The sequence below is a fragment of the Salvelinus fontinalis genome, chromosome 25 (genome assembly GCF_029448725.1).
Source record: "Salvelinus fontinalis isolate EN_2023a chromosome 25, ASM2944872v1, whole genome shotgun sequence".
In the NCBI taxonomy this organism is placed as follows: domain Eukaryota; kingdom Metazoa; phylum Chordata; class Actinopteri; order Salmoniformes; family Salmonidae; genus Salvelinus; species Salvelinus fontinalis.
The window spans coordinates 12,913,328-12,936,092 of NC_074689.1; the positions used below are offsets into that span (position 1 = coordinate 12,913,328).

At 43.2% G+C, this 22,765-nt stretch overlaps 1 protein-coding gene across 4 annotated transcripts in view; it reads right to left on the bottom strand.

Moving 5' to 3' along the window:
- The window catches only part of LOC129822851 (partitioning defective 3 homolog), a 568,315-nt gene that overhangs the window by 158,483 nt on the left and 387,067 nt on the right, over positions 1-22,765 (bottom strand). For 2 of the 4 annotated variants that reach the window (XM_055881305.1, XM_055881307.1), the window contains 4 exons: positions 21,823-21,977; positions 18,434-18,484; positions 9,384-9,632; positions 1,936-2,188 (listed from right to left, as the gene is read on the bottom strand). In XM_055881305.1, the coding sequence (XP_055737280.1) occupies positions 1,936-2,188; positions 9,384-9,632; positions 18,434-18,484; positions 21,823-21,977 (708 nt within the window). The remainder of the gene's footprint in view (positions 1-1,935; positions 2,189-9,383; positions 9,633-18,433; positions 18,485-21,822; positions 21,978-22,765) is intronic. The other 2 variants (XM_055881306.1, XM_055881308.1) reach the window with 1 other exon arrangement.

A 22,765-nucleotide genomic window follows, 5' to 3' on the forward strand; every position in this document is an offset into this window, starting at 1 on the left:
CTTTAACTCAGTACAAAACACTCTCCAAGCCTGCTTTTTAACTGAGGGCAGGGAGGGAGTGAGCCAGCATCACACAGAGAGAGATAGAGGCTGCATCCCAAACAGCACCCTATTCCCTACGGTGCACTACATTTGACCAGGGCACATAGGGCTCTGGACAAAAGTGGAGCAGTATAACAGGAATGTGGTGCCATTTAGGACGCAGACAGAGAGATAGAGAGAGAAGTAAGTAGTGGTTTTTGGTGAGCTGTCTCTTTGCATATCCAATATAAGACAGAGGGTCAGAAGTCTCGGGAGTTCAATGCAGGGTCCAGGGGGGAGTGTCAGGGAGGGCTGCTGTGTGCCAACTACTAAGTGGCTGTGGTACTCAGAGATAATGTAGAAAGATGATGTGCCAGGGAAGGGCACGGCAAGGTCCAGGCGAATAGTCTGCACCTCTCTAGCGCCACAGTAGATGCTGAAGAGGAATAACCTTTGTCAGCAGTGCCCATTGCGTCGTGACACAGGATGAGATGAAAGCCACTGACTCACATTTCAACTTTCATTCACTAATCAAAGACATAGTAAATGCAGAGGTTTGTGTGTTTATTTGCATGTGCTTGTGTGCATGTTTACGTGCCTGTTTGTGTGTGTGCACTAGTGTGCTTGTGCATCTACGTGTAATTATAAAATAATCTCCCCCAGATAAGCAACCTTTCTGAATTCCTGAATCATGACCTCAAAACACTTGTAGTTTCATTGTTAATTATGGAGCTGTCCCCCGTGATACGCTAGTTAATCCCATTAAGATAATCCGGAGGAAAACAATTTATTGCATGATAACAGACGTGTGTGTGTGTGTGAGCACCCTTACTTATGCTGGACGCAAATGAGCATAAAATCCAAATAATTAATTGTGGTTTCTGTTTGATTAGCCTCACGGCAGCGGCGGTTACTGCACCCCTAACATTCACGCTGCTCTCTACTCTCTGAATTAGCACTAAGGGTGTAGGATACACCCTCACCATCCCTCACCTGATGAGGGTTAGCTTACTGTACATGATAGGATCAGATTCACAATACCATACATTAGTGGTTAGTACTGATCACATTGTAGTTTTAGCATTAGCAATTTGATCAAGCATCAAGCATCGCTGAGTAGGAGTGCTGATCTAGGATCAGGTCCTTACTGTTGATGTAATCTTATTCATTGTGATCTAAAGGGCAAAACTGGTCTTAAGTCAGCACTCCAACGCTGAGATGCTGATCCATACAGCCCCAGGGCCTGCTGTACTGTTTCAGTGAGAAGCTCTATACACCTAATGCACGTAATTCAGGAAGCATTTTATAGAAGCTAACCCCCTCTGGGGGACTGTTTACTGGTCACACAAAACGAGCAATGGGTGACCAACAAGAGCAGAGTGATCTCTACCCATTTCACACCATTAACCTGACACGCTGTAGGCCACAAACCAGGACTGCACAGCAGTAGATGACTCACAACGCAATGCCCCTGGGCATCTGAAATACATGCAAAGTGATTCTAATGAAATCAAGTTCATAATCTTCACAAGATTTTTATCCTTTGTTCTAATAAGACCCAATCACATATTCCCATTAGTACTCAGGCTGGGTACAGTGCATTCTCCACTGGTTTAACAAACAGAGAATGTGTTTCGGTGGGTATGATACTGCACATAATGAATAAAACATCCTTTCCGTATTAATAAAAAACGCTTGAGATGTGCCAGAGGCCTGGCTGACTGGACATTAACCCCAGCAGAGTTTAAGGTGAGGTTCACCCCCATTAGTTCCAATACCAATCCCAGAGAGAACGCACTCTGTGTTCCGATTCCAGAATGCTCCGGAATGCTCTAGTCATGCTCCAGAATGTTTTACTGAATACATTAACAGAAGAAGAGTTTTGATTGGGTCTGGAGGGTAAAGGGTCCTTACCTGAACATATCTCCCAGGCCCTTCAGCAGCAACCCTTTCTTGGCTTTGTTTTTTTCTTTCTCTTTTTCTTTCTCCTTTTCTTTATCTCTCTCAGGCTTCTTCTTGTCCCTCACGCTCTTCACCCTCTTTTTATCGCCGTTGCCATTCACCTGCCTCTCCATGGTGACAGAGTTTCCGGGTGGCAGGGTCAGGTCGGTGGCCGTAGATATGGAGTCCCGGCCTGACCGAGAACTCCCCTCAGTGTCCTCCTCCACTGAGAGATGGAAAAAGGGAGGGAGAGAGATTGTTTTTGTTTGGGTCTAACATACTGAAAAATATAAATGCAACAGGCGACAATTTCAATGATTTTACTGAGTTACAGTTCATATAACAAAAACAGTCAATTGAAATAAATTAAATAGGCCCTAATCTATTGATTTCACATGACTGGGCAGGGGCGCAGCCATGGGTGGGCCTGGGAGGGCATTACCCATTTGGGAGACAGACCCACCCACTGAGGAGCCTGGCTCAGGCAATCAGTATGGATTTTTCCCCACAAAAGGGCTTTATTACAGACAGAAATACTCCTCAGTTTCATCAGCTGTCTGGTTGGCTGGACTCAGACGATCCAGCAGGTGAAGAAGCCGGACGTGGAGGTCCTGGGCTGGCGTGGTTACACGATTACATGCAGTTGTGAGCACGGCTGGACGTACTGCCAAACTCTCTCAAACAACTTTAAATTCTCTGGCAAGAGCACTGGTGGACAACTCCCTCCAAACTTGAGACATGTGTGGCATTGTGTTGTGTGTCAAAACTGCACATTTTAGAGCAGCCTGTACGTGTCCCCAGCACAAGGTGCACCTGTGTAACGATCATGCCGTTTAATCATCTTATTGATGTGCCACACCTGTCAGGTGGAAGGATCTTGGCAAAGGAGAAATGCTCACTAACAAGGATGTAAACAAATTTGTGTAGAGAATTTGAGAGAAATATGCTTTCTGTGAGTATGGAACATTTCTGAGATCTTTTATATCAGCTCATGAAACATGGGACACACACTTTACATGTTGTGTTTATATTTTCGTTGAGTATACAGTGCCTTCGGAAAGTATTCAAACCCCTTAACTTTTTCCACATTTTGTTAGGTTACACGCCTTATTCAAAAATTGATTAAATTGTTTTTTTTCCACACAATACCCCATAATGACAAAGCAAAAACAGGTTCTTAGAAATGTTAGCTAATATATAAAAAAGATATATCACATTTACATAAGTATTGAGACCCTTTACTCAGTAGTTTGTTGAAGCACCTTTGGCAGCGATTACAGCCTCGAGTATTCTTGGGTATGACACTACAAGCTTGGCACACCTGTATTTGCGGAGTTTCTCCCATTCTTCTCTGCAGATCAACAACCATTTCACTGACCATTTCGAATCCCACCGTACCTTCTCCACTGTGCAATCCGGTTTCCGAGCTGGTCACGGGTGCACCTCAGCCACGCTCAAGGTACTAAACGATATCCTAACCGCCATCGATAAAAGACAATACTGTGCAGCAGTCTTCATCGACCGCCTGGTTCACCAACTACTTCTCAGATAGAGTTCAGTGTATAATATCGGAGGGCATGGTGTCCGGACCTCTAGCAATCTCTATGGGGGTACCACAGGGTTCAGTTCTCGGGCCGACTCTGTTCTCTGTATATATCAACGATGTGACTCTTGATGCGGGTGATTCCTTGATCCACCTCTACGCAGACAACACCATGCTGTATATATCTGGCCCTTCTATGGACACTGTGTTAACAAACCTCCAAACGAGCTTCAATGCCATACAACACTCCTTCCGTGGCCTCCAACTGATCTTAAATACTAGCAAAACTAAATGCATGCTTTTCAACCGATAGCTTCCCGCACCCGCTCGCCCAACTAGCATCACTACTCTGGACGGTTCTGACTTAGAATATGTGGACATCTACAAATTCTTAGGTGTCTGGCTAGACTGGAAACTCTCCTTCCAGACTCATATTAAGCATCTCCAATCCAAATTAAATCAAGAATCAGCTTCCGATTTCGCAACAAAGCCTCCTTCACTCATGCTGCCAAACATACCCTCGTAAAACTGACTATCCTACCGATCCTCAACTTCGGCGATGTCATTTACAAAATAGCCTCCAACACTCTACTCAGCAAACTGGATGCAATCCGTTTTGTCACCAAAGCCCCATATACCACCCACCACTGCGACCTGTATGCTCTCGTCGGCTGGCCCTCGCTACATATTCGTCGCCAAACCCACTGGCTCCAGGTCATCTATATGTCTTTGCTAGGTTTAAGCTCCGCCTTATCTCAGCTCACTGGTCACCATAGCAACACCCACCCATAGCAAGCGCTCGAGGAGGCATATCTCACTGGTCATCAGCAAATCCAACACCAAAGCCGCTTTTCCTTACAGTTCTCTGCTGCCAATAATTGGAACGAATTGCAAAAATCGCTGAAGTTGGAGACTTATATCACCCTCACTAACTTTAAGCATCAGCTATCTGAGCAGCTTACCGATCACTGCATCTGTACACAGCCCATCTGTAAATAGCCCATCCAACTACCTACCTCATCCCCATATTTTTTAAATTAATTTCTTTGCTCTTTTGCACACCAGTATCTCTACTTGCACATCATCATCTGCACATGTATGATTCCAGTGATCATTTGCTAAATTGTAATTACTTCGCTACTATGGCCTATTTATTGCCTTACCTCCTTACTCCATTTGCACACACCGTAAATAGATTTTTCTATTCTGTTATAGACTGTACTTTTGTTTATCCCAGGTGTAACTCTGTGTTGTTGTTTTTTGTCGCACTGCTTTGCTTTATCTTGGCCAGGTCACAGTTGTAAATGAGAACTTGTTCTCAACTGGTCTACCTGGTTAAATAAAGGTGATTTTTTTTAAATATATATATATATATATCTTCTCAGGCTCTGTCAGGTTGGATGGGGAACATTGCTGCATAGCTATTTTCAGGTCTCTCCAGAGATGTTGGATCAGGTTCAAGTCCGGGCTGGGCCACTCAAGGACATTCAGAGACTTGTCCCGAAGCCACTCCTGCATTGTCTTGGCTGTGTACTTAGGGTCGTTGTCCTGTTGGAAGGTGAACCTTCGCCACAGTCTGAGGTCCTGAAAGCTCTGGAGCAGGTTTTCATCAAATTTCTCTCTGTACTTTGCTCCATTCATCTTTGCCTCGATCCTGACTAGTCTCCCAGTCCCTGCCGCAGAAAAACATCCCCACAGCATGATGCTGCCACCACCACGCTTCACCGTAGGGGCGGTATTCAGTCGAAGAGTTCAATCTTGGAATTCATCAGACCAGAGAATCTTGATTCTCAGGGGCTGGGAGTCTTTAGATGCCTTTTGGCAAAACTCCAAGCGGGCTGTCATGTTCATTTTACTGAGGAGTGGCTTCCGTCTGGACACTCTACCAAGGCCTGATTGGTGGGGTGCTGCAGAGATGATTGTTCTTCTGGAAGGTTCTCCCATCTCCACAGAGGAACTCTGGAGCTCTGTCAGAGTGACCATCAGGTGCTTGGTCTCCTCCCTGTCCAAGGCCCTTCTCCCCCAATTGTTCAGTTTGGCCGGGCGGCCAGATCTAGGAAGAATCTTGGTGGTTCGAAACTTCTTCCATTTAAGAATGATGGAGGACACTGTGTTCTTGGGGACCTTCAATGCTGCAGAGATTTTTAGTACTCTTCCCCAGATCTGTGCCTCGACACAATCCTGTCTCAGATCCCGTCTCAGAGCTCTACGGACAATTCCTTTGACCTCATGGCTTGGTTTTTGCTCTGACATGCACTGTCAACTGCGGGACCTTATATAGACAGGCGTGTGCCTTTCCAAATAATGTCCAATCAATTGAATTTACCACAGGTGGACTCCAATCAAGTTGTAGAAACATCTCAAGGATGATCAATGGAAAAAGGATCCACCTGAGCTCAATTTCGAGTCTCATAGTAAAGGGTCTGAATACTTACGTAAATAAGGTGTTTCTGTGTTAAATATTTTCCAAATTTGCACAAAAGAAATCAAGAAATCTGTCTTCACGTTGTTATTTTAGAATAGGTTATCTTAGAATAAGGCTGTATCGTAACAAAATGTGGAAAAAGTCAAGGGGCCTGAATACCTTCCGAATGCACTGTACATGCATTATATATATATAGATAGATTGTCAGTATCTCTGTTTTCTGTACTGCCTCGAATTTCCATCATCCAAGAAAACCTCCATATTGAAATGAACCCTCTTCAGTGAAACTGAGTTGATTATCCTCAAGGTTTCTACTACACTGCAGCGTGTCTGTAATTAATCTGTCACTAATTTACATTTAAATAATCTCTGAGAAGGCCTATGGGGATCTTAATTGCAAATAGCCTGGGTTCTCCTCCAATGGGCTGCATGCCTACGGTGGTATATGCGTCACAATGAGGCGTGAGGTAGATGGCCCTGGGATTAAGCTTTATTAATGTCTCGCACATTACTGCCTGATTGGCTGGCTTTGACAGGGAAAAAAAGAAAGGTTCTTATCAGGAAAATAAAAAAGGTAAGTCCTTGATGGATTTTTAGCATAGCTAGATGAGATGAGATGAGACTGACTGTGCTGTGGTGATTGAAAAGTATTGGGCTGCATCCCAAATTATTGCCTATTCCCTACGCAGTGCACTATGATTGACCAGGACCCACAGGGTGCCATTTGGAACGCAGCCTTGGTTCACATTTCAAAGGATGAAGCGCCAAGGACTTGTTTTCTTCTCGTTCCGTCGAGTTATCAGCGGTTGCTTTCTGCATCCATCTCAAAGGAAATTACTGAAATGAAATCTCACCATGAGGCGGTGTATGACAAGAATAGCATGCTGAATCTCGTGGTTTAAGCCCTATTCAATTATGCAAAAAAAAAAAAAATGTTTTTTGCCTATCCCCACTTTGGGATATGATAAGACTAACAGGGTCTGGACAGATATCAATTCTATCCCTCATAGTGAGACGTGCTTATCATCTCGTTAAGTGCAAAGGCGGCATATCTCAGAACTGAGCTGCATCTTGGCCATTAAGGCTAAGATTAGCAACAGCACTAATGTTAGATGCTCTTAATGACGCTGTCACTGATAACACACTAAAGATTGTAATCTTACTGGCCCTCCTGGGGGAATGTAAAACGCTGTGTGTGTGTGTTTGGTTTGTTTTTATCAAGCAGCCCACTAAAAGTCTGTTGCCAAAAAAATGAGAACGAGAGAAATCAACCGTGACGAAGGTCTAAATATGATAGAACACTTACTTTCACATTAGCCACACAAAGACTGACAGGAACGAGCCGAGGCAAAACAGCAAGAAAAATCTCTGGTGTTTCAATCAAAAAGCCTCGGAAAATAAAAGTTTAGGAACTTGCCAAGCTCAGATTGCAGGAGGGAGTACACAGAAAAGTGAACTGAATAGGGGCAATTAAAACGATCCCTGTGTTCCCGCCGCAGACAGCAAATGTTTTGACACTACAATCAAAGTGTATCATTAAATCTCTCCATTTCAATAGAGAAAAGGGAGATTCATTTCAGTGTGTGTGTGAATGAGAGTTCTGACTGAAATGTAAAATTGCTAGGCTCATTTCAACATACACAATATAGGGGGATTTTAACTCAGAATCTCTGTTTAGAAACAATAAACCCCTGATAACATATATAAGGGAATGCAGTAGCTCGGTAGGATATCTTGTGGGGACACATTTGCAGAAGGCGATGCCACGTTCTCATTTTATGTGAATAAAAGTCTTGGTTGTAGGAAAAGCAAAAGGCTTATCTGTCAATGTTGACTATTAAACCCTGTGATGATATAATATCATATCAAATCAGAGTTATTTGAATTTCATGGGAGAAGAGAAAATATTCCTCGGCAGAGGAAAGGAAGGAGGAAATCGTAGAGCTTGTCCCATTTTTTTCTTAGGCAAGATAAGACAGCATTTAGTGGTTTGCAGACAGAGCTTATGAGAACAAAGAGATGCAAATAATTCCATGCAAATTATTCCCCTCTTTTTCAAATTTCCCCAGGTTGCTTTAATGGAATCCATTCATGGAGAATTAATGAAAAACATATCTGGTGATAACTGTGGTGGCGTTGCAGGGTATTACCTGTTCAGGAATGTAACACGTCCCTGCCTCTATCTCCAATGCATGCCTTTGTGTCAAGAAACACCTGCCAACTGACGTGCTCAGTCAAAGGAAAGGGGGAGACTAGGTTATACTTTGAGAATTTAAGTTATTTCTGGTCTCAATTTTAGTCAATACATTTGGCCGTACAGTCAGAGTATGTAAAGAATCCAAGAATCCAGTTTCTACTCAACATAAAACAGATGTACCTGTACCAATGTGTTATGACACTAAGAAAGTAAAAACATAAATAAAAAGGAACCGTTAGAGAACATGATGACAAACTTTTCTATTGAATCCCAAAATAAAGAATGTTTTCTGAATCTAGGCACAACATTGAAAAAGAACGTGCATACATAAAAGCTTACAACACAAAACACCCAGGACCATAAGCCAAGATGCAAAAAAGCAGTACTCGTGTGTTTTGTTGGCAAACAATGGAAGCTCTTTCTCTGTTCTGTTTGTAGTCTGCTTGGAATAAATGACAATGCAGTTTAAATGGCTGTGAGCCCTCAGGGAAGACATGGAGAAGCAGTCTCGAACAATTCACTTCTACACTAACCCTATGCATATTAATGGGACTCTGATGTAGATGCTGATTGGATGCTTATTCCCTTCTGCATGCCTCTCACTAAGTAATGTATAAGAAAAAACCTACAGAACTTGAGTGAGGGGTGGATCCATAGAGATATTAGCAAATCAATGTTCTATATGTAATTAAAAACTGGGTGGTTCGAGCCCTGAATGCTGATTGGCTGACAGCCGTGGTATGTCAGACCGTATACCACGGGTGTGATAAAACATTTATTTTTACTGCTTTAATTACGTTGGTAACCAGTTTATAATACCAATAAGGCACCTTGGGGGTTTGTGGTATATGGCCAACATACCACGGCTAAGGGCTGTATCTAGGCACTCTGCAATGCGTTGTGTGTAAGAACAGCCCTTAGCCGTGGTATATTAACCATATACCACACCCCGTCGGGCCTTATTGCCTAATTATATGGGTGGATCCTTCTTCTATATTCAAATTGTCTCATTTTGGAACTATCGGCCAGTTACTTTATTTAACACTGACCATGAACTACAGAAACTACATAAGTTTGCTTAATAGAGCCAAGGTCTATAAACTACACATAAAATTAGTTATGCGTTATAAAACCAAGGTCTATAAACTACACATAAAATGAGTAATGCGTTATAAAACCAAGGTCTATAAACTACACATAAAATGAGTTATGCTTTATAAAACCAAGGTCTTCCAGTCTGAACACTTAACACTCACATGTCTCCATTCCCTTCAGGTCACACTCATCCATAGCAGTAACGATTACTCCTGGCCTGTCGTATGATTTGTCGATGGCTGCCCGGAAGCTCTCGTTGCAGCCCCGCCCCCTGATGATTCGTGGGCGTGGCCTGTGGAGGTTAATTTCCCCGTTGAGTGTAACCTCGGCAACGGCAGTCTGGAGGCTCTCCAGGGAGCTGGACTTCTTCAGGCCCAGAGAGGGACCAATTGTTTCACCTGTCGAAGAGCCTGAAGGAAGGAGAAGTGGTAACACTTGACTTAGAGTGGTGATATGTAGCATTCATAAAGCATTCCTATGCATGACAAAGACTCATAATGCCCTACATAAGTTTATAAAGTCTTTATAGGACTTATTGAGGCCCAGGGAGGTGCTTCTCCTGTCGAAGAGTCTGATAAAGGAGAAGTCCGAACACAGGTCTAAGAACAATTGAGTTTGGCCGTGTCCTAAATGGCACCCTATTAATACCCTACGGCCTTGGTCAAAAGGCTATATAGGAAATAGACAAATATTTCATGATGAGTGATATTCATACCCTGAAAATGTGTCCTGAAACGTTATATTCTATGCTGAACTCTGATTGCTATAAATCATTTAGGTTTTCCTAGTTTCCTAAGACCGAAAGAAAATGAGATGATGTAAAACCCTCCACTTGGCGTGTAATTCACTATAAGAGAAGAGGGATGGGCTATAGTCTGTGGGAATTCATCTGGAAAATAAATGATGAATTGGAGTGTGTGAAACATTGTGAGGATATATCTATCTATCTTTGTAGGAGCAAGACAAAGACAAAACAGAGTAAACCCGTGTTCTCATTTCAACAATGTTTGACAAAGTTTCTCAGACTGCGTAATGTGCCTGAAATGTGTGCGTGTAAACTGACTACATTTTCAAAACACAGCGAGCTTCCAAATGTCTATATACTAAAGTGTGTACAGTACTGTAGGCAAGAGTGAGCAGCCATGGTTTACAGAACAGAAATGAGATTAACATAACATCACTCTGATCTAGAGCAGAACAGGGGAAGGATAGGGGTGGAAGTGAGGATGGGATGCAGAGTTAGAGGGGAGGAGGGAGAACGCGTTAGAAGACAGTAGGATAATCAGAAGTATTGTAGACTAAACACAGCCCATTCACTTCCTACTGCCGTGGCCTCCTCGATGTCACTACTCTGAACCTTCCACGGAATGGCCTTTCATGCGTCTAATCCGTTTTTTAAAGCCCTTCACAACACGGCTTTTAAAGGACACAAACAGCCGCACTTCAAAACGAGAAGATTAAGGTTGTGCAGATGGTAGATAACAGAATATGAACGCAGGGTCACACACCACACCATACCCAAAATGGGAATGCTCATGTGTAGAGAGAATGCATGCTATAGCCAGGTGGGCCTTTTACAACACAGAGATTTCCCAAACTGTTGCCAACACCAGCCACCTGTTAGATCTAGTAGAGATAAACGGTATGGAATCTTTACAAACTCCTGTCAAGACAAGTAGCCTACCTCACCCTCACCCTCACCACACAAACAACAAAGAAAGAAGATGTGAGCGAAGTATGACATCACAGTGTACAGAACGAAATTACTGATGGAACAAAACGTTTGGCCCCGTGACAACTAATTTCATTGAAATATGCTTTATTATGGATCCCGTTCATGCAAAATGCATGTAATTAACATGCAAATTAGAAGAAAACAACAATTGCCGAAGACGGGCGTCTGTTGTCAGTAACTCTAAAAGGAGATTGTATGTATGGCGCAATATGAAAACTTTCTTTTGTTTGCTGTTCTTGTCAGGTATAACCACCACTTAGAAGACTGTTGACATTAGCACTAGATCTACTGATAGGTCTGCTTGTAAGACGCCAGATATGTAGATGGAGTGTTGGACAGCAACCTCTTATCTACCTCTGGAAAAAACCTTTAGACATCTATCATTCGTTTTCCAATGGCTGCTGTGCGTTTGTTTAAGGTATGGAAGTGGAGCGAGACTGAGGGTATTGGTATTTAATTTTGTCAGGCGGCGTCAGTCAGTTCCCCAGAGCTCTGGCCTCACCAGATAGCCATGTTAAACAACCAGACATTTTGATTTTCTGTCCTCATCCATTCACTTATTCTTCATTGTGCTGTATTAACCAATAACAACCACCTTCCAACAAAACAGAATAGATTTTAAATCTGCTTCTAACCAGCGTGTTAATAAGAAACTTTGAACGAGGAAACAGTTAATAGATAGTTGATAAACTTTTGATTGAATTTGTCCTGTCTGTGTTTTGACCACCGTTCAGTGGATGCTGAGGACTCTCTAAGGACTGTGCATATGGGAATGAGGCCCACAGACCAGCATTGTCTGTTTAGACCCCTCAGGTCCAAAACACACATAGCATGTGCTGCCAGGTTCCATGCAGCTTCGCTTCATGTAAACACCCAGACAGCCAGCCAGCCAGCCACCTAGCCCCCAGCAAACCTATGGAGGCCCGTAGCTACCATGTGGTCTCATTTCGGCCTTCTCCCCCCCACGTTTCCTTCAGTCATCAATAACACCCCTGACTTGTTTTAAGGGCCCTAAACGGAGCGTGGCCTATTGCTGCTGAGCTCTCACAGTGGATCTGTGGATGAACAGACACAGAGAAAAAACACAGATTAGGGATAAGAAAATAAACCCCCATCAGTGAAAGAAAACAATTACGAATCTATTTCCTTCTCCCTCTTATGGAATGAATACCCCCTCTGAAAAGCATTTATAAGTCCGAGAGGAGTAGAGTGGTTGGTTGTGTAGTAATTACAGGTGATTTGAGTGGGGAGATCGGGAGAAGGAGAGGAAGTCTAAAGTACTCCAGGCGATATAGAAGGCAACATGCCAGCCCAGGACAGTAATCCATGTGTTGCCTGCTACTGTTATCATAATTTCACAAGCAGAAGCAGCTTCAGACGCCCGTCTTCTACTCTCTGAAAGCACCAGGCTGCTAATCTCTACTTGATCCTTTAGCCAAGTAAACCTGCAGTGGCTACGTTTGTGATTAGCCGAGAACCGTGCCAAAAGCTTCTATATCAAAGTGACATCACAATCTGCTTCTTACAGAAGTGAACGACTGTGAAAAAAGGAATTCTGTTGATCAAGGATGACTCACTCCTCAGCAGTCTAGGGGTGCATCCCAAACGGCAACCTATTCCATATTTAGTGCACTATTTTGCTTTTCTACTGGGAGGTGATGCCAAAGAAAAATGTCCATCCTGGATGGACAATAAAGTTTAATTCTATTCTACTTTTCCGATTGGCCCAGGTCAAAATTAGTACACTTCACAGCATATAAGACTAGGGGAGGAAACTTAAGACTAGGGGAGGAAACTTAACCACAGGTGGTCTGGTCATCCAAGCCACTAACCTCTGACCTTACTGTGACAAGATGTGTGTCTCCTGTCTCTCAGCGCTGCTTGGATCCACTGGTCCATGGGTCAATACTCCCCCGTCTGGCTGTACCGAGGTCAGTCGTTAGCTGTTACTGTATGTATAAACTGAGGCTACACAGCTCTCCATAATAACCCTGTCACAGCTAATAAAGACTCCTGTTCCCAGCAGGTCCCAGAGGACCACGCTATCAACTACACAGATACATGGGTGTGTCCCAAATGGCACCATATTCCCTATATAGTGCACTACTTTGGACCAGTACGAGTAGGTTCACCAGAGGGCCACACTGCTAACCACTCAGATGCATGCTTAAAGGAAGAGCAATTGCAAGACGCAACATCACCAGTAAGCGGATCCACCTCTTCCAGCTGACGGAGACAATAAAACAGAACTTTACAGTGTGTTTGAAATGTCAGCAGGGTTACAGTTACCCTTGTGAAGCACCACCGGGAACAGGACAGCCATTTAACTGTGTTGTTCCTCAGGAAAGCAAGGCACGTCTCTGATTACTGACTTCGTTTTATATGACAATGAAGGAGATTTGCTCATCTTGTCGTACCACCTGGGTGGAAGATGACATCATCTGGACTCATTTCTCTAAAGAACCACTTGTGTCAGATGAAGGACATGGGAGGACAGACGGACATAAAAACAGGAATAACAGGAAACTGCAGCCCCCGGTAAGGACGTGGCATAATTCTCCATATGTTGGAGGATGTACCTTAATCAACATACTCCAAATGCCATGTAAATGTGAGGCTTTGGAAGCTTATGCATAAATCCAGACAAACAGAATAGAGCACACACCGAAGCTGGGCGGGTGTATGTTTGACACAATAGGATTGTGGGGGATAAACCCACGGACGGATACAACAGTTTATGGAAACACAAATGGCATCTGCCGCTCTCTCTCTCCCTCATCTGCCATTCTCCGAATCTGGGAATGATCACCCTTTCGTATTCTGAATCAGGCTAGATCGGTGTGTAGTGTTTCTGTCTGGGAATGGCACAGAGGCCTCTGATTGGTCCGTGCTTTTGCCTTTGTTTTCATCTGAATCTCTCAGAACCTCTCCAGGGACGTTTTGACTGACAGCTCTCAATATGCCAGGTCCTATCCCACAACCAACCCACGCTGCCACGTCTTCTGCTCATTGGGGAAGAAATAATACATATTCCCTATCGCAGCCCGACACAGGTATGACACTCACCGCACGTTCAGAGAAGAAATAGAGGGAAGCATAAAGATGCGACAGACCCGCAGAAAAACTGCCAAAACGCACCAGCAAATATTAGTGACCAAGATGAATGTGCAATATATTCTTACAGTAATAAGGCGAAACCAAAGGCAACCAGGAGGACATTTAATTGGAGAAGAGCGATGATCATTAAGCGTTAAAGGGAGGTATTGCAAACTATATGAATAAATCACTAGTGATTATTACAGTAGTAGCTCCAGCAGCCCCATAGTATAATTACAATGGCTGCGTCCAAAATGGCACAATAATTCCCTATTTAGTGCACACATTTTGACCAATCCCTATAGGGCTCTGGTCAAAAAGAGTGCATTATATAGGGAACATGGTGCCATTTGGAAAGCAGCCAATGAGCAATGCTCCCACCACCATTATTCACAACCACTTCATCCTTGCATGTAAAGATTTTTGTATGGACGGGGAGGACAGGGGCTCCATTATGCCTAATGTATTCAGTGTGTGGAGGGTTTAAAGCGCAGCGTTAAAAGGGTAATTAAGCTAAAAATAGTCCCAGGGTGGCGTGGCGGGGCCATGTCCTGGTATCCCTGAGGAAGACATGCGGCCCTGGGTCGACCAGGCTCCTTGTCTCTGCCAACTCCTGGGCTGTGTCTCAAATGGCACCATATTCCCTATATAGTGCACTACTTTTGACCCGAGCCCTATAAAAGTAGTAGTACACTGTATAGGGAATAGGGTGCCATTTGGGACACTAGTTCATTAGAAGGACCAGAGGACGTCCTATATCCTCCAATCCACACTGTTCTACATGTAACATAATGTCACCCCATTATCATTACTGTGACTCAACATCTCAATCAGAGGCATTGTCATTGTTTGGCAAAGTAGCCATGACATTGGTGGTGCTGGTGGTGGTGACGCGAGCACAGAACTAGAATGTGTTCTATTTCTATGGACATGAGAGCAATACTCTACATCAAAATAGCTGGGTCATATGAACAAAAATATAAAAAAATATAAAACGCAATATGGAACAGTTTCAACAATTACAGTTACAGTTCATATAAGGAAATCAGACAATTGAAATAAATTCCAGACCCTAATCTATGGATTTCACATGACTGGGCAGGGGCGCAGCCTTGGGAGCTAGGCCCAGCCAATCTGAATGAGTTTTGAAGAAGCCGGATGTAGAGGTCCTGGGCTGGCGTGGTTACACATGGTCTGAAGTTGTAAGGCCAGTTGGATGTACTGACAAATTCTCAAAAACAATGTTGGAGGCGGCTTATGGTAGAGAAATTAACATTAAATTATCTGGCAACAGCTCTGGTGGACGTTCCTGCCCTCAGCATGCCAATTGCACGCTTCTTCAAAACTCTAGACATCTCTGGCATCGTGTTGTGTGACAAAACGGGACATTTGAGTGGCCTTTAATTGTCCCCAGCACAAGGTGCACCTCTGTAATGACAATGCTGGTTAATCAGCTACTTCATATGCAACACGTCCGTTGGATGGATTATCTTGACAAAGGAAAAATGCTCACTAACACGGATGTAAACATCTTTATGCACAAAATTGGAGAGAAATTAGCTTTTTTGGAAAATGTATGTGAACTTTTATTTCAGCTCATGAAACATGGGACCAATAGTTTACATGTTGCATTTATATTTTTGTTCAGTATAGATGACCTATAGTTAGGCTGTGATCCTGTCCTGCTCATTCAGTGAATCCCTTGTATTTATTTCACTAATGTGCAATAGGTAGGAGAAAGAATAGATTTTGGCTGCTGTTTAGTAAAAGTGTTGTTTGCATTGTTCAGCTCTCAACACATGCTGTGCCTGGTGAGTACACACGTTGTAGTAGACCCGTTCTAATGGTGAGTACACACGTTGTAGTAGACCCGTTCTAATGGTGAGTACACACGTTGTAGTAGACCCGTTCTAATGGTGAGTACACACGTTGTAGTAGACCCGTTCTAATGGTGAGTACACACGTTGTAGTAGACCCGTTCTAATGGTGAGTACACACGCTGTAGTAGACTCGTTCTAATGGTGAGTACACACGTTGTAGTAGACCCGTTCTAATGGTGAGTACACACGTTGTAGTAGACCCGTTCTAATGGTGAGTACACACCTTGTAGTAGACCCGTTCTAATGGTGAGTACACACCTTGTAGTAGACCCGTTCTAATGGTGAGTACACACGTTGTAGTAGACCCGTTCTAATGGTGAGTACACACCTTGTAGTAGACCCGTTCTAATGGTGAGTACACACGTTGTAGTAGACCCGTTCTAATGGTGAGTACACACGTTGTAGTAGACCCGTTCTAATGGTGAGTACACACGTTGTAGTAGACCCGTTCTAATGGTGAGTACACACCTTGTAGTAGACCCGTTCTAATGGTGAGTACACACGTTGTAGTAGACCCGTTCTAATGGTGAGTACACACGTTGTAGTAGACTCGTTCTAATGGTGAGTACACACGTTGTAGTAGACCCGTTCTAATGGTGAGTACACACGTTGTAGTAGACCCGTTCTAATGGTGAGTACACACCTTGTAGTAGACCCGTTCTAATGGTGAGTACACACGTTGTAGTAGACCCGTTCTAATGGTGAGTACACACCTTGTAGTAGACCCGTTCTAATGGTGAGTACACACGTTGTAGTAGACCCGTTCTAATGGTGAGTACACACCTTGTAGTAGACCCGTTCTAATGGTGAGTACACACGTTGTAGTAGACCCGTTCTAATGGTGAGTACACACGTTGTAGTAGACCCGTTCTAATGGTGAGTACACACGTTGTAGTAGACCCGTTCTAATGGTGAGTACACACCTTGTAGTAGACCCGTTCTAATGGTGAGTACACACGTTGTAGTAGACCCGTTCTAATGGTGAGTACACACGTTGTAGTAGACCCGTTCTAATGGTGAGTACACACGTTGTAGTAGACCCGTTCTAATGGTGAGTACACACGTTGTAGTAGACTCGTTCTAATGGTGAGTACACACGTTGTAGTAGACCCGTTCTAATGGTGAGTACACACGTTGTAGTAGACCCGTTCTAATGGTGAGTACACACCTTGTAGTAGACCCGTTCTAATGGTGAGTACACACGTTGTAGTAGACCCGTTCTAATGGTGAGTACACACCTTGTAGTAGACCCGTTCTAATGGTGAGTACACACGTTGTAGTAGACCCGTTCTAATGGTGAGTACACACGTTGTAGTAGACCCGTTCTAATGGTGAGTACACACCTTGTAGTAGACCCGTTCTAATGGTGAGTACACACGTTGTAGTAGACCCGTTCTAATGGTGAGTACACACGTTGTAGTAGACCCGTTCTAAAGGTGAGTACACACGTTGTAGTAGACCCGTTCTAATGGAAGGTGAGTACACACGTTGTAGTAGACCCGTTCTAATGGAAGGTGAGTACAAACGTTGTAGTAGACCCATTCTAATGGAAGGTGAGTACACACGTTGTAGTAGACCCATTCTAATGGAAGGTGAGTACACACGTTGTAGTAGACCCATTCTAATGGAAGGTGAGTACACACGTTGTAGTAGACCCGTTCTAATGGAAGGTGAGTACACACGTTGTAGTAGACCCATTCTAATGGAAGGTGAGTACACACGTTGTAGTAGACCCGTTCTAATGGAAGGTGAGTACACACGTTGTAGTAGACCCGTTCTAATGGAAGGTGAGTACACACGTTGTAGTAGACCCGTTCTAATGGAAGGTGAGTACACACGTTGTAGTAGACCCATTCTAATGGAAGGTGAGTACACACGTTGTAGTAGACCCGTTCTAATGGAAGGTGAGTACACACGTTGTAGTAGACCCGTTCTAATGGAAGGTGAGAACACACTGGCTTGTCATTGATGGATTAATTCCATTCAGCTAAAGAGGCCAACTGGCATTGAGCATCTCTATTTCAAATGGGACTACATTGCCTCACTCCTCACAACCCTACCCCTACACCTTTCAGCATAATGAATGTTTTCTTCTATCATATTCACTACAGAACAAGCATGATGGCAACGTTTCAGACAACTGCTGCCAAACCTCTATTCAACACCATGCCACTCTCTTTTTCTCTCCCTACAAAATATGAAAACCCTTTTTGTGCTCACTGCAATTACCTCAAATGGCATCATAAATATCCTTCCATTTCTCTGGCCGAGGAATAATCAGACAAAGAGCGAAGAGAAAAACTAAAGTTACCCGTTATGAGATGGCAAAGGGGTCAATGAGAATACCGCCCCTTTCCCAAACCCTTCTCTTGACATCTGACCCCAACTCAAAAAGACAAGCCAATCAGAGATGAGCTTGTTATTCCAAAGTGCTGTGCGATTAGCCGGTTCAGTGGTGGTGGTGATGAACAATACGCCCTGATTGGTGGTTAGTGCTTACCTTCCATGTTTTCTGTGCTGGGGGTGAGGTGGGGGTTAAACTCGTCTGATACTGTTAAAGAGGCATAAACAAGTGTGATTGGTTAGTTAGTGCCCACATTCCACATTCCAAATCAGAACACCATTCCAGAGCATCTCTAGTACCCTTTTCACACTATCGTGGCAACCAGAACCACACTGGCTCTGACATGGTTCCAGCAACTAGTGTGAAAAGGGTTTGAATTAGTCTTTGTGTTACTGTGGCCAGTCTCCAAGGCTAGCCTAGTCAGCCAACATGCATATTATCACTGTGAAAAGGGAGGAAGAGAAAGACTATTGAAGAGCTTTTGGAATAACAATCAGAAGTGGAGAGATATTAAAACACCATGCAGTTCTGCCGATCATTGGATTATTCAGGCTGACTGGATATAACATGTTAGCATATTCCTCTCAGCCACAGAGAGGTGTGCAGTATTCAGCCCCTTATTTTCTCCTCCTCAATCTTGTTCTACATCTAAATGGAATAAAACCTTAAGGTGTCTGGGCAGCTTAGTGTGTAGACCATATTTATGGAGATGGGTCATGAAAGTCATGAAACGTTAGCAGTTGACGCTGATCTGATTTGGCACAGAGCTCCTGAAATGAGATTAACGAGGGGAGAAAAACACCTGACTTAGAAATATTTAAAAGAAAAACAGTTTCTGTGGAGAAATAGCTTTGTTAAACATGCTAAGAGCTACGCGAGGGTGATTTGTCAGGTTTGAGAAACGCTTGAGATCCCGACGGCGAGGGAATGTTCCGCTCATTTCTGACATGTGGTTATGCCCGGTCATATTCCGATGCCTCATCTGATTCGTCATGATGTGCCCGATGGGTTCCTGAGTTTTGATAATCTATCACTGAGAAGCCCATCTTAATGCTCCCAGTGATGCTTGGAGGCATTAGCTGTTATTTGCAAAGTAAAACTGTCTATTCAACAACAGCTAGCATAAAGCTTTCGATAAGTGATCTTACTTTTTCCTCACTCATCAAATTCTCATTAGAGTAAAAAAAAACATGAATTGCTGACAGCACTTAGTGGCACAATTAAAAAGCTTTTTGATGAACCACGATAGTGTGTGCCTTTTTGATGATGGGACCTTTAGCTACTAAGAAATAGGAGCTTCAGGTTACAGTTTTCAGCTTCCTATGGACTTCTCATCAGATCTAAACACTTCCTCCAATCATTTGAACTTTAATAGCTAATCAGTCAGTGAAACCCATCCATCGGCCAGAGGGGATTATTATATATTTTTATACTAAGTCTTAGTTTGAGGACTCTGGGTTTGTGATGAACTTTTATACCTTTTAGAGTTTGAGGGAAGCCAGTCCCTGGAGGATAAAAGTCCTGTCAGGTCAAGACTCTAGATACCTAAAGACATAAACATTTCTGTTATCTGTCATGATAACTCAATGATGTGAGGTACAGAGCCAGATGGTCCTTTGGGGAGTGGCTTGAAGTGTTCCTCAGCATGTTTCTCGTCAAGACTAGCATTCCATCCCACATCACCTGTCTGTCTATTCCCATCGCCAGGATCTTTCACAAAGCACCAAAACTGCACTCTGACCCTAATGGGCATGTTCCAGGACAATTGTTCCTATCAGTCTCGAAGGGCTAGGAAAAAATAAGGTTTTGTACAGTCACACTGCAAATAATTTACCCATGTTTCACAATGGGCCACTGGGCACAGGTTTACAATGTCACATGTTAAGGGACAGAGGGGAAGGGGGGTTGAAGGAGGACCCAGGGGTTTGGAGTGTTGGTGTTAACCAACCAGGGCCCAGATTCACAAAACACATCACGGAAAAACTTAAGAAGCTTCTTAAGAAAAAAAATAAGAAGTTCATAAGATAGTTCGTAAGTGCAATTCCTCAATAATACCTTAAGATTTTATGATTTTCTTACAAACTTCTCAAATATCTTCTTAAAAATCTTAAGATGCTTGTTGCTTGTCAATTGTTTTAGCTAGCTATCTAGCTAGCAATAGCATTCATGTTAGCATATCTCTTACTGAAATTACTGTGCTAAAACATGTTCTTGGGTTTAAAATAATCAATACTGAAACTTTCAGATGAAGTTTGTGAGTGAATTAAACATGTTTAATTGCTTTCAGGAGCTTTTTCTCTCAATACCCTGAGTTTAAGACAAGGGTTTAACCATCTTGCAATTAACAACATTTCCAATAACTTTATTTTCAAGAATCTCATTTCTAGGTCCATGCTCTTGGACGTGTACAGTAGTTATTACCTAGATCCATGCTCTTGGACGTGTACAGTAGTTATTACCTAGGTCCATGCTCTTGGACGTGTACAGTAGTTATTACCTAGATCCATGCTCTTGGACGTGTACAGTAGTTATTACCTAGATCCATGCTCTTGGACGTGTACAGTAGTTATTACCTAGGTATATTATCTTGGACTTGTAAAGTAGTTATTACCTAGGTCCATTCTCTTCAAATTGTACAGTAGTTATTACCTAGGTCCATGCTCATGGACCTGTACAGTAGTTATTACCTATGTCCATTCTCAGACTTGTACAGTAGTTATTACCTAGGTCCATGCTCTTGGACCTGTACAGTAGTTATTACCTATGTCCATTCTCAGACTTGTACAGTAGTTATTACCTAGGTCCATTCTCAGACTTGTACAGTAGTTATTACCTAGGTCCATGCTCTTGGACCTGTACAGTAGTTATTACCTATGTCCATTCTCAGACTTGTACAGTAGTTATTACCTAGGTCCATGCTCTTGGACCTGTACAGTAGTTATTACCTAGGTATATTATCTTAGACTTGTACAGTAGCTATTACCTAGGTCCATTATCTTAGACTTGTACAGTAGTTATTACCTAGGTCCATTATCTTAGACTTGTACAGTAGTTATTACTTAGGACCATGCTCTTGGACCTGTACAGTAGTTATTACCTAGGTATATTATCTTAGACTTGTACAGTAGTTATTACCTAGGTCCATGCTCTTGGACCTGTACAGTAGTTATTATCTATGTCCATTCTCAGACTTGTACAGTAGTTATTACCTAGGTCCATGCTCTTGGACTTGTACAGTAGTTATTATCTAGGTCCATTCTCAGACTTGTACAGTAGTTATTACCTAGGTCCATTCTCAGACTTGTACAGTAGCTATTACCTAGGTCCATTCTCAGACTTGTACAGTAGTTATTACCTAGGTCCATGCTCTTGGACTTGTACAGTCGTTATTACCTAGGTCCATGCTCTTGGACGTGTACAGTAGTTATTACCTTGGTTCATGCTCTTGGACGTGTACAGTAGTTATTACCTAGGTTCATGCTCTTGGACGTGTACAGTAGCTATTACCTAGGTCCATGCTCTTGGACGTGTACAGTAGTTATTACCTAGGTCCATGCTCTTGGACTTGCGCGTCTTGATGATCTCAAGCTGATTGGCATTGTCGCCAAACTGTTTGGTGCGTTTCTCTGACATGCTCTGGCGTCCAAACCCCTCCCTCTGAAAGGAGTCTTCTGGGTCTTCTGTGTCCGGACTGAGGGAGCTGGGGGAGAGATGGAGAAAGAGAGGAGAGGACAGGAGTGAGAGACTAAAGATCAAGGAGTGTGTGTTGGTGATATCAGTTAATCACCATTCAGAAACATTCAGTACATCAACAGCAATCCATATCTCTGCTCTAAATAAGTCAAAACAATATGGTTATTAAATTATGTTAAAACTTGATAATGGATAACTACTACACAAATATACACCCCTTTGGTTTAACTGCCATAAAATAGAGACTTGGCTCTGGACACTACGAGCAGGCCAGACGAAGCATGATATTGGATGATAAAATCTCTAAATTAATATTCACACTCATACACAATATGCCTCCCCATGGCTTCTAGAACAATGGGGAGGAGATCTGATCAGAACAGCTGATAAAGTGCTTCAGTTGTGCCAGTGTCCAAAAATCCACACACACACACACACACACACACACACACACACACACACACACACACACACACACACACACACACAGCTCTGCTGTGCTCTGTAGTGACTGCTCTCATCAAGGACACCTCCACCTCCACAGAGTTCACAGGGGGAGATACGTGGGTGTGATGCCCAGCGAGGTGGTGCTCTGCTGGGGTCACAACCACTCAATATCCCCCTGTCTGGGGCAGTGGTGGGCCCAGCCCTCCATAGCGTGCTCCCTTTGAGCGGCCCTATCTCTGTCTGGATCTTAATTGGAAAGAGGAGAGGAGCAGGAAAGAGGGCAGGCTAGGCGAGCCAGAGAACAACATTTGCATGCCAAGGAGAGTCGCAATTAAGTTGAGAAAATGT